This window comes from Pantherophis guttatus, chromosome 9 (genome assembly GCF_059756535.1).
Source record: "Pantherophis guttatus breed Tessera chromosome 9, ASM5975653v1, whole genome shotgun sequence".
NCBI classification, from domain to species: domain Eukaryota; kingdom Metazoa; phylum Chordata; class Lepidosauria; order Squamata; family Colubridae; genus Pantherophis; species Pantherophis guttatus.
The window spans coordinates 28,070,001-28,082,500 of record NC_142071.1 but is presented as its reverse complement, the minus strand read 5'-3'; the positions used below and the strand labels follow the sequence as shown (position 1 = coordinate 28,082,500).

The 12,500-nt window shown below is 43.9% G+C and overlaps 1 protein-coding gene across 2 annotated transcripts in view; it reads left to right on the top strand.

The window, feature by feature from the left end:
* The window catches only part of GRIK4 (glutamate ionotropic receptor kainate type subunit 4), a 409,943-nt gene that overhangs the window by 298,098 nt on the left and 99,345 nt on the right, over window positions 1–12,500 (top strand). For both annotated transcript variants that reach the window (XM_087875700.1, XM_060683210.2), the window contains one exon: window positions 10,464–10,625. In XM_087875700.1, coding sequence (XP_087731826.1) covers window positions 10,464–10,625 — 162 coding nt within the window. The remainder of the gene's footprint in view (window positions 1–10,463; window positions 10,626–12,500) is intronic.

Below are 12,500 nucleotides of genomic sequence, written 5' to 3'. Positions count from 1 at the left end.
TTCTAACCTTGGTGATGATCAGTTTCTATAATTCCAATGAATATTTATGGTGTGTGTGCGTGTGCGTGTGTTTGTGTGTGTGAGTGAGGGTGTGTGCCTGCCGAGAGGAACAGGGGGTATGCTGTTATTTGGGTGGAGGAGACAGATGGAACACAAGGTGGAAGCCGCAGTAATCTAAATTTAGGAGGCAGGAATGGATGAGCAAGAAAGAGAAGACCTTCTTGGGAGGGTCTCAGGGTGGAAGCAGAAGACGAGGGTCTATCAGTAGTTCAGAAGATCACCAGAAGATCTGCTTTCCCCTCCCCACCCCCCACCCTCCATAGGCATGGTTTGGATGGACTTTTTTTTTTTTTTTTTTTAATTTGATTTATATGCCGCCCTTCTCCGGAGACTCAGGGCGGCTTACAATGCGTTAAGCAATAGCCTTCATACTTTTGTATGTTTTATACAAAGTCAGCTTATTGCCCCCACAAACTGGGTCCTCATTTAACCTACCTTAGAAAGGATGGAAGGCTGAGTCAACCTTGAGCCTTGGAGAGCCTTGGAGAGACTTCTTTTAACATTTGGGTGTCTCTCTGTTCCTCATCAGCTTTCTCACAATTGCTTCCAGTCTTTCAGGCATGGCTAAAAGTTAATACGTTAGGAAGTAGGGTACCCCTCTAGATTCATGTTTATCAACCTTGGCAACTTTAAGATGTGTAGACTTCAAGTCCCAGAATTCCCCCTGGGCTGGGGAATTCTGGGAAATGAAGTCCACACATCATAAAAGTGGCCAAGGTTGAAAAAAACGGCGCTACCGGTAATCTTTGACTTAACAAGCACGATGGAGCCTCAAATTTAGGTGGCTAGGTGAAGTAGTTGTTGAGTGGGTTTTGCCTCATTTTACGACCTGGACAAGCAGAGGGTGGGACCAGAAGACCTCCAAGGTCCCTTCCAACACTGTTATTCTATTCTATTCTGTTCTGTCCTGTCCTGTCCTGTCCTGTTCTACTCACTCTACTCTACTCTACTCTACTCTACTCTACTCTACTCTACTCTACTCTATTCTGAACATGGCTGGTACTTAGGTTTGTGCACATTTTCCCTACAAATCAAACTGTCATTCTTGGCTTGAAGCAAAGTCCTTCTAATTTGTTGTGTTGCTGCTGATGCAAGGCAGACGAACATTGTCACAGTGACTCCAAGGCTGTTCTCTTCCAGGATATGGCTTAGAACCGTGATGGCGAACCTATGGCATGCATGCCACAGGTGGCACCTGGAGCCATATCTGTGGGCACGTCAGTGTTGCCCTAGCTCAGCTCCAGCACCAGCCAGCTAATTTCCGGTCCCACCGGAAGTCGAGAAACAGGCTGTTTCTGACCTCCAGGGGGTGGGGAAGGCCATTATCGCCCTCCCCAGGCTCCAAGGAAGACTCTGGAGCCCGGGGAGGGCGAAAAATGGGCCTACCGGGCCCACCAGGCCATCATGTGCCAAAAGCAGGGAGAGCGCAGGGGGGGTCACGCATGCATGCACGGGGGGTCAGGGCGCATTGAATTATGGGTGTGGGCACATATGTGTGCGACTCCCCCACGGTCCCCACACTTTTGACACGCGATGGCAAAAAAATTAGCCATCACTGGCTTAGAAGCTATGTGTCAGGTTTCGATGTCGTCTCAAATAAAATAAATTGCATTTCCAAACAAATAGTCTTTGAAGAAATCTTTCATTTTATTAAGCACGACAACCTGTCCCCGATTGTGGCGTAGCCAACACTGACTTCCTGACCCCAAAACCTTCCCTTTCCATTCCCGAATTCTCTGCGTCTCATTGGCCCTCTTCCCAAATCACTCTCCCCATATCTACTTCTTCAGCTCTCAGGAATGTCCCCCCTCCCATCTCATCTCCTAGGGGATATTATCTTCAGGGAAAATAAGTAGGTGAGAAGTCAAGCGTCCTCTTGCTAGCTGCCCCCTCTTCTCCTTCTTATGTCAGCACTAGAGTAAATGCAGGTTGAAGTGCTGACACTATGCTTCTCTATCATCAACAGCAGCACATAACTTGATACAAACTAATGTGGGTGGATTGTTTTTTTTTTGCTTCGGAATCACTTTAATATTGCCCACGATTAACTTTATTGGGCCACACTGTAGACCCTCGGTTACAAGTCTAATGTTATTGCAAGGACAGTTCTAAAATAGAGGCTGGTTGTAGACCAAAGCGGCCTTAATCTTCTTCCCTTTGTGTATTGATTAGTTTGTCAAAATAATCTAATTCTCACCTCAGTGCAGTCTTGACGGGGTTAATTAAGAAAGAAAAGAGTTGCTGAATGGAAACTTGGACAGATGGAAGAGAGATTGATGGAAATTAAGCAATATTTAAACGGGGACAGGAGATGGGAGTGGAGCTATTTAAGCTAATAAATCTAGAGGGATTATCAAATCACTAATGATCCCCATCAAGGCCTAACCGGGGGGGGGGGCGTGCGGGGAATGAGACATAAAATCAAGTTGACAGATTCTCTGGGACAGCAGACGGAAGGCCCGTCTCAGCCGGGAGGAGAGTGTTGCTCAAAGGGGAGGAGAAACTGGCCATCCAAAGGAGAGGCGCTATTATAAATTTCAATTTAAGAATATGAAGATCGACATGGGAAGGTGGCAGTCGTACAAGGGGTCAGGAGGCCAGCGCCGTGCTTGCTTGCCATCCTGGGAAACGTTTTTGAAACGTCTTTTTTGGCATTCGAAAAAGAAAAGTCAGAGGCCGAAGTTTTTCCTGATTCCCGACTCCGTCCGTCTGTCCGTCCGTCCCCCAACCTTGGATGGCAATTAGGCTTTATGGCTGCATTTGTTGTGGGTTTTAGGGAAGCTAGCTAGCTGGCTGTCTGGCTGGCTTCCATCAAGATGGTGAGTCATGCTGACTTTAAATTCTCCTAATTAGACAGTTCAATGGAGAGAAAAACTCAGGCAAGGAAAACAAGCATCGTTAGTGGAGAATAGGAGACAAAAATCACAGTACCTGCTGGAAGATCAAAACTGCCATGGAACCAGGGATGAAATCCAGCAGGTTCTAACAGGTTCTGGAGAACCGGTAGCGGAAATTTTGAGCAGTTCAGAGAACCGGCAAATACCACCTCTGGCTGGCCCCAGAGTGGGGTGGGAATGGGGATTTTGCAGTATCCTTCCCCCAGGAGTGGGGTGGGAATGGAGTTTTTGCAGTATCCTTCCCCTGGAGTGGGGTGGGAATGGAGTTTTTGCAGTATCCTTCCCCTGGAGTGGGGTGGGATTGGGGATTTTGCAGTATCCTTTCCCTGGAGTGGGGAGGGAATGGAGATTTTGCAGTATCCTTCCCCTGGAGTGGGGAGGACATGGGGATTTTGTAGTATCCTTCTCCTGGAGTGGGGAGGGAATGGGGATTTTGCAGTATCCTTCCCCTGGAGTGGGATGAGAATGGAGATTTTGCAGTATCCTTCCCCTGCCATGCCCACCAAGCCACACCCACAGAACCTGTAGTAAAAAAAAAATTGGATTTCACCACTGGTTGAACTCCGAGAAAAGCTGAGAAGGAAATGAGCATAAATGCATTGGATTTTCATAGGCAGTAATGAAGATTTATAGTCATCCAGACCTCTAAAACTCTGCCTTTCCACCTCCGGGATAACTATATCCACTTTATCTCTGTAATTTGCTTTCTCCATATATCCGAAAGGGAGATTACATTAATATCCTCCCTTTTAAATATACATATAATCTATTAATCTTCGAACCATTCCCCCTTTGTCTATTTCCACCTGTTGTTCCAGGGTTTTTGTGTCATTTTGTAGTTCTTGTATTGTCAGGATTCCAAGTAACACTCCCAATGAAAGAAAAGCTTGAGTTTCCTCAAAGTTCCATTTTATTAGAGATGTCATATTGGCACATCTCGGAAAACCCACATCTGAAAGCTTCCAGGTTTCCCCCACCCAAAGGAAAGTCCAAATCCCTGCCCAGTACCCATAAGTCCATCACGTGGTCCAATCAAAGCACCGTCCCAGCTGGAGATGCCTCCCAGTTCCAGACCACCAGGTGCCGGGCAAGATGTCCTTGACTCTCTGAGAAAGGAATGTTATTATGACTACATATCTCCCCTGCTCCGTACAATCCCCCCTCCCAGTTTCCCACGGTAGTAAATGTGGCAGGCCTGAAGATTCAGTGCGAAAGATGGCCTCCAGGCCTGACAGGCTGCCCCACTCCTCCCCGATCAGAAAAGCATGTCCTGCAACAAGAGTAACATAGTGGGTTAATTCAACATACTAACCGTGTGTCTTGAAGCTTGAAAGCAACATCCCAAAAATCCATGTCTGTACTCTAACAACATGGTTATGTTTATTAACCTGCCTGTCTATGGGCACCCGATCCGGTAGCGATGGCTGCCCGCCCTCCCATGCCCAGCTGAGCCACGCAATCATCAGAGGCTGTTTTTTTTTTTACTTTTAAAAGCATTTTTTCTACAACCTCTTCGGCCGAAAAAATACTTTTAAAAGTAAAAAAAAAAAAAAAGCCTCTGATGATCGCGCAGCTCAGCTGGGATCGTCAGAGGCTTTTAAAAGCATTTTTTCTACAACCTCTTCAGCCAAAAAAGTACTTTTAAAAGTAAAAAAAAAAGCTTCTGATGATCACGCGGCTCAGCTGGGATCGTCAGAGGCTTTTAAAAGCATTTTTTCTACAACCTCTTCGGCCAAAAAAATACTTTTAAAAGTAAAAAGCATTTTTTTCTGCAACCTCTTGAGGTTGTAGAAAAAATGCTTTTAAAAGGAAAAAAAAAAGTTGGCCATGCCCACCCAGTCACATTACCCACCACCACCATCAAGCCACGCCCACAGAATCGGTAGTAACAAATTTTACATTTCACCACTGGGTAAAATCCATTACCAACTGTCTCGCTTAGCAACTGAAATGTTGGCCTCCATTCTGGTCGTAAGTCGAGGACCACCTGGATAGTGGATAGCGATGCCCGATTGCTAAGCTGTCAGCTAAAGTTTAGAAAAAGATTTAACGAAGCCGATTTAATCAAATTTTTAATACTTCTGTTGAGTCAAAACTGGACAAAAGATCCAGATGTTTGCATTTCTGGAACTTTTGCGATGGACACTAGCCAGGCCAGGAATAACTGAAAAAAATTGTACGTGTACAGTAATCCATAAACTTCAAAAAAAAAAAGAAAAAGAAAGAAAGAAAACCACCCAAAAACCCATCTATATCAAGGCAACTGCCTTTTGGAAGGGGAAATTGATTTTTGCAATTTTAAATTGCAGTTTATTCTGTGCTTATTGACAGAGTTAATATGTTACAAGTAAGCCAATCTTTTTTTTTTCCATTTTTTTTTTTTAAAGTCATAAAGCACTTAGTGTAATCTAGTACAATTTAGGGAATAAATGGCAATGTTTTTCAGACGGCGTAAGAATGATAAATTGATTTAGCAGCTTAGCATTTTGTAGTAAGTGAAGGACTTTGGCTTCTGAAAAGGGAAGAATATGTATTTTCCAAAAGAAAGACAATTCCCTGTATGAGAGTCGATTGGGAACGGTGTTGTGGCCCGCCAGCTGCCAGCAGAGTTGAGATGAGGAGGTTGGGGAAGAATTTGAGCCAATTCTGGAATCTGGGGAATTTCCTGACGGAGGCTCAGCATCGGAAGCAGAGATAGAGGCAGGACCGTCCGACATTTCCCAGCCGCCGGAGAGGCAGCAGCCTTTGGAGGCTGATATGAGTGAGGAGGGGAAGAAATGACAGATTTTATTTTCCTGGATGGGGACTGCAGCCAAGAAATTAAAAGACCCTTGCTCCTGGGGAGGAAAGCTACGGCAAATCTAGACAGCTTACTAAAAAGCAGAGACATCACCCTGCCAACAAAAATGCGTATATTCAAGGCTACGGTTTTCCCGGTTGCAATGTATGGCTGTGAAAGTTGGACCATAAGGGACCTTGTAGGTCATGTAGTCCAACCCCCACAAAGCAGGAGACCCGACACCATTTCTGACAGATGGCAGTCCAGTCTCTTCTTGAAAGCCTCCAGTGATGAAGCTCCCACAACTTCTGTTCCATCGGTTGATTGTTCTCACTGTCAGAAAGTTCCTCCTCATTTCTAGGTTGAATCTCTCCTTGATCAGTTTCCCTCCATTATTCCTTGTCTGGCCTTCAGGTGCTTTGGAAAACAGTTTGACCCCCTCCTCTCTGTAGCAGCCCCTCAAATATTGGAAGGCTGCTATCATGTCTCCCCTGGTCCTTCTCTTCACTAGACTAGCCATGCCCAGTTCCTGCAACTGTTCTTCATATGTTTTAGCTCCCAGTCCCCTAACATCTTGGTTGCTCTTCTCTGCACTTTTTCTAGAGTCTCAACATCTTTTTTTATAGTGTGGTGAACAAACCAGATGACTAAAACAGTATGAGAAACACTGGCCTAGTTTATATCACTCCGGTGTGCGTGGAGAAAGGAGGGTTCGTTGATTATGTTTGGAATTAATTGAAATTAAGGAACATTAATTTTTGCTGGACGAAGAAACAGAAAATTCGCAGGGGAAAAGAAACGGGAATGGAATGCCATTCCAGAGTCGAGATCCCATTAATCCTCTTTGCTTCTTAAAATCTGCTGCGGACGATAAAAGAAACTGGCGCAAAAATTAGAGAGAATTTTTAAGGACGCCAGCGGGTTTGAGAGCATTATGACGGCAGCGTCTGAATTCCCTCCGCCCATCTCCCGTTCTGGAATCTGCCCCCTCATCAGGTCATAAAATCCCTCATAAACGAGCACTTAAGGAATGATTAGAAGGATATTAATCAGCAGCAGAATTCTCCACCCAATAAACCTCTTGCCATAATTGATAAAGGGAGATGCACATGCGGCCAGGAAGACGACGAGAGAGATTTTTGATCTCGGATGAAATCAAGATGCGCCAAAGCATATGATCTTCCATCTTACTTCTGCTCCTCCAAGGAAGAGGCAGCGTTTTTACGGTCCCTTGGTCAGATAAGTGAAGCTGGGTTAATAAAGTTGTGGAAAAGATAAGGAAGATAATTCCAACTTAACTTCCACGGGCCACCTCCCATATTTAAGAGGTTCCTAAGGGGATGTGCAGGGGACACACTGGCTCAGTGGCTAAGATGCTGAGCTTGTCGATCGAAAGGTCGGCAGTTCAGCGGTTCGAATCCCTAGTACCGCGTAACGGAGTGAGCTCCCGTGACTTGTCCCAGCTTCTGCCAACCGAGCAGTTCGAAAGCACGTAAAAAATGCAAGTAGAAAAAATAGGGACCACCTTTGGTGGGAAGGGAACAGCGTTCGGTGTGCCTTTGGCGTTGAGTCATGCCGGCCACATGACCACGAAGACGTCTTCGGACAGCACTGGCTCTTCGGCTTTGAAAGGGAGATGAGCACCACCCCCTAGAGACAGGAACGACTAGCACACATGTGCGAGGGGAATCTTTACCTTTAAGGGGATGTGCGTGAGTGCACTAACATGCCTTATCGTTCCTGTCACATTTTATTTTATTTTATTTTTTGCATTTTGTCCATTCGAATTTGTAATTTTTGTTAACGGATGGATGGATGGATGGATGGATGGATGGATGGATGGATGGATAGATAGATAGATAGATAGATAGATAGATAGATAGATAGAAGAATCAACAAGAGAGACCACTGCAGCCAGGATGTGAGGCTGATGAATTGAAAAGGGACTTGTAATTAACCCAAGAAAAGCAAATTGTGTCTGTGTTTTTTAAGATACGTTCTTGAAATGTAAGAAGCGGATTCTAAATCAATGGTCATCTCCGTTTGATAGCACAGATTGTGTCCTTTCAAGGAATAACAGAATCACAGAGTTGGAAGGGACCTTGGAGGTCTTCTAGTCCAACCCCCTGCTCAAGCGAACGGTTGTCCATTCTGTTCTTAAAAAGCTTCAGTCTTGGAGCACCCACCCACGAGGAAAGTTCTTAAATTCAACATCTCTGTTCTGGGATGTTACAAGTGGCCTACAAGTTAACAGATTAACAAAGTCAGAAGGGACCTTGTAGGTCATCTAGTCTGACCCTCTGCCCAAGCAGGAGAACCCTACAACCATTTCTGACAGATGGCACTCCAGTCTCTTCTTGAAAGCTTCCAGGGATGAAGCTCCCACAACTTCTGAATTTCTTCATCCTGGTTTTTCCAACCACTCCATCGATGCTGTATCTTAATTCTCTCTCACCCCACCCCACCCCACCCCCACACCCCCGTGCACTAAATAGTCAAGAGGACTTGGGTAATCGCCCCAAAGACCAGCCGGCCTCTGGATTCCCTATTTCCTTCCTCTCCAAACCTAGGAAGGAGATAGCAGAGATGGGAAGCCAGGCTGAGAAAGAAACTCTTGAGGAACGCTAAACATATACAGCCAACAGATGGGAGTGGAGTAGCTGATCTCATAAATCACAGCTCGATCAGAGCTGCAATAAAAACCAAGAAGAAATTATTCAAAGCGTTAAAAGAAACTCCGTTTAGTGAACTCACTAAAGGACAGAAGCTGGAGCTCTCTATCACAATATCAACCCTGAGTTACAAATATTCTCCTTTATTGATTCCAACCACTATTTCCAAAAAAATTAGAGTTTATCCCCTAATTGCTTGTATTTTATGATGATGATGATGATTTATCTATTGCTTGTATGTACACTGGGAGTTTATGGCCCAGAGACAAATTCCTTGTGTGTCCAATCAAGCTTGGCTAATAAAGAATTCTATTCTATTCTATTCTATTCTATTCTATTCTATTCTATTCTATTCTATTCTATTCTATTCTATTCTATTCTACTCTACTCTACTCTACTCTATTCTACTCTACTCCTATTCTATTCTACTCTATTCTACTCTACTCTACTCTTCATACCAATATATTTTCTACTCTACTCCTATTCTATTCTATTCTATTCTATTCTATTCTATTCTATTCTATTCTATTCTATTCTACTCTACTCTACTCTACTCTACTCTACTCTATTTTACTCTATTCTACTCTAGTCTTCATTCCAATATATTTTCTACTCTACTCTACTCTACCCTACCCTACTATACTCCTATTCTAAACTATTATATTTTACTCTACTCTACTCTTCATTCCAATATTTATTGTACTCTACTCTACTCTACCCTACTCCTATTCTATTCTATTCTATTCTATTCTATTCTATTCTATTCTATTCTATTCTATTCTACTCTACTCTACTCTACTCTACTCTTCATTCCAATATTTATTCTACTCTACTCCTATTCTATTCTATTCTATTCTACTCTACTCTACTCTATCCCCCTATTCTGTTCTGTTCTGTTCTGTTCTATTCTTCTTGCTTTAAAACTCCTGATTGAAGTCTCCACAACATACAATCTGTTTGGTTTTCTATTTTCCCGTAGGTAGGTGATTTCACAGGGTACCAGCTATTCAAATGCATTGTCACTTTTGTTTCTCGACTGGTTTTCTTTGTGAGGTTCCTACTCGGAGTTATGTTTTTCTGCAAAAGGGCTACTCAGATTCCTGGCTAAGCCCGAGAGAGCATTGTTTTCTTTCAGATTTGATTTTTTTTTTCCTTGGTCCTCCGGCGTCTGTCCAGGGAGAAAGACCGATCGTGCTTGTTTGGCACAATCGTTGTCACACTCTTTGCAAACGAAATCCCTTCAGGCCCCGGCTCTCATTAGCCATCTGCCCTCGTGCCACAAGTTGGCAATGTGCTATGTGGAAATAAATAACCTGCCTGGGAAACCGAAAAACCTGCATCCTTCAAACCACGTCAATAATGCAGCCGCTAATTTTCATGTTGCTTAATGATAACGCAACTCGGTCCCCCCCCCCAAAAAAACACCATTCAGGGCCGCCCCTGATTTAAGTTTGTCCATCACAGATAAGTTGTCAGTCATTGCATTTGTCTTTCCCATCTGGCTTAAAAGCGAGAATAATAGCCGCCATCGCAAAACAAACAACAGAAAATCAGCATTACATTTCTGATTTACGAGGGCAAAATTTCTGTCTTGACCCGGATCATAATTTATTTCATGGTTGTAAATGCTCATAGAAATTGAAGTTTTAATGCCTCCTTTGATCTGTGAAGGTCAGCCTCGTGCTCCTTTGTGAAGTGAAGATGAGCCTTTATTATTTTTTTTTTTTAAATGGAGATTCTCCATGGTTTAATGGTTGATTCTCCAGCAAGTCCATCCGAGATTTATAAAGACAGAGTCTAAGGTCTTCTCAGTTTTGATGTTACACATGACTTCCTCCTGGTCATGTTTGTAACCGATGAGGATTTTGAATTCTTTTTTTGTTTTTTTCCAGAAGGAGTTTATAAATAAATAGCTGTTGAATCTTCTTGACATTACCTAGCCTTTACCAGTCTTTGCAGTTCTTTAAATGCCTTCCCTTCGTATTTTTTTCCCCCTTGTTGAATGATTGTTGAAGAACTTATTAATTCTGCTTTTTGATCCTTGGCTTCCCGTAGGAATTTTCTCTCCAGCAACTGGACAGCCTTATGGATGATCGAGTGAACATCATGGGGTTTTCTATCTTCAACCAGTCCCATCCTTTCTTCCAGGAATTTGCAGAGAGTCTCAACCAGTCATGGTTAGAGAATTGTGACCATATTCCTTTTACTGGACCAGCAGTAAGTAAACCAATACATCTGTCCTTTTTCTCACTCCTTCCCGTGTAATGATGTCTTGTGTGGGAGAAAAGAAGGGGTAAGGGGTTCAATAATGAATGTTTTTTTCAATAAAAAGTGAAGGACTAAAAGGTTATGAGCCCCTCAGCTCTGCCCACCTGATGGAAGATGACATAATGGAAGTTAAAATAAGAGCTACACTTCCTCGTTCTTTTCGGATTTCAAATTGGGGATTTCAAGAGTAGGACCTTTTCTGTAGTAGCCATTCTCTTCTCTTCTCTTCTCTTCTCTTCTCTTCTCCTCTCCTCTCCTCTCCTCTCCTCTCCTCTCCTCTCCTCTCCCCTCCCCTCCCCTCCATTTCATTCCATTCCATTCCATTCCTTCATTCTTCTCTTCTCTTCTCTTCTCTTCTCTTCTCTTCTCTTCTCTTCTCTTCTCCTCTCCCCTCCCCTCCCCTCCCTTCCATTCCTTCCTTCCTTCCTTCACTCTTCTATTCTCTCTTCTCTTCTCCTCTCTTTTCTTCTCCCCTCCCTTCCCTTCCATTCCTTCCTTCACTCTTCTCTTCTCTTCTCTTCTCTTCTCTTCTCCCCTCCCCTCCCCTCCCCTCCCCTCCCTTCCCTTCCATTCCTTCCTTCCTTCCTTCCTTCCTTCACTCTTCTCTTCTCCTCTCTTTTCTTCTCCCCTCCCTTCCCTTCCCTTCCCTTTCTTCACTCTTCTCTTCTCTTCTCTTCTCTTCTCTTCTCTTCTCTTCTCTTCTCTTCTCTTCTCTTCTCTTCTCTTCTCTTCTTCTCCCCTGCCCTCCCCTCCATTCCATTCCATTCCATTCCATTCCATTCTTCTCTTCTCTTCTCTACTTCTCAGTTCGTGCTACAGTCATCAGCCTTCAACTTGGATGTTCTTCAGATGTTGGACTTCAACCCCAGGATTCCATAATCATCTTAGCCATTACTATGAATTCTGGGAATCCCACGTATCTGGAGGATGTCTGCGTTTGGGAAGTCTGCTCAGAAGGGATGGCCATGTTAGAGAATAACAAAATTAACAAAGTTTGAAGGGATCTTGGAGGTCTTCTAGTCTAACACCCTGCTCAAGCAGGAAACCCTATACTATTTCAAACAAAGGGTTTGTCCAATCTCTTCTTAAAAATCTCCAATGATGGCGCACCCACAACTTCTGGAGGCAAGTTGTTAACTATCAGGAAACTTCTCCTTTGTTCTAGGTTGCTTCTCTCCTTGATTAGTTTCCATCCATTGCTTCTTGTGCTGCCTTCAGATGCTTTGGAGAATAAGTTAACTCCCTCTTCTTTATGATATTGGAACATGGCTATCATAACACCCCTATCCCTTCTTTTCATTAAACTAGACATACCCAGTTCCTTCAACCGTTCATCGTCTGTTTTAGCCTCCAGTCCCGTAATCATCTTGATTGTTCTTCTCTGCACTCTTTCTAGAGCCTCAACAGTTGCATGGCTTTCTCACCATGAAGCATGTTTTGATACGGTCCTCCAGCTATTGTGCTTTTTTACCAACAACATGGTGTCATCCCTCTTAGCCATATGCCCTCCCTGAAGAACGTATCTCTTCCTTCCTCCTAAATTGGGTTTCAATTAGTAGATCCTCAGACTGGGAATTTCTCTCTCTCTCTCTCCATCTCCCTCTCTCTCTCTTGAAGCCTTTCAGACAGGGGTGAAATGCTACTGGTTCGGACCGGTTCGACCGAAACGGTAGCGATGGCAGCGGGCGGTTCAGAGAACTGGTAGCGACGGTAGCACGAGGCTCCGCCCACCCGCCCAGTCGTCATTATTTCCTGGTTTTAACCAGGAAGTAACCTGTTTCAGCAGGTTCTGACCAGTTCTGTAGAACTGGTAGCGGAAATTTT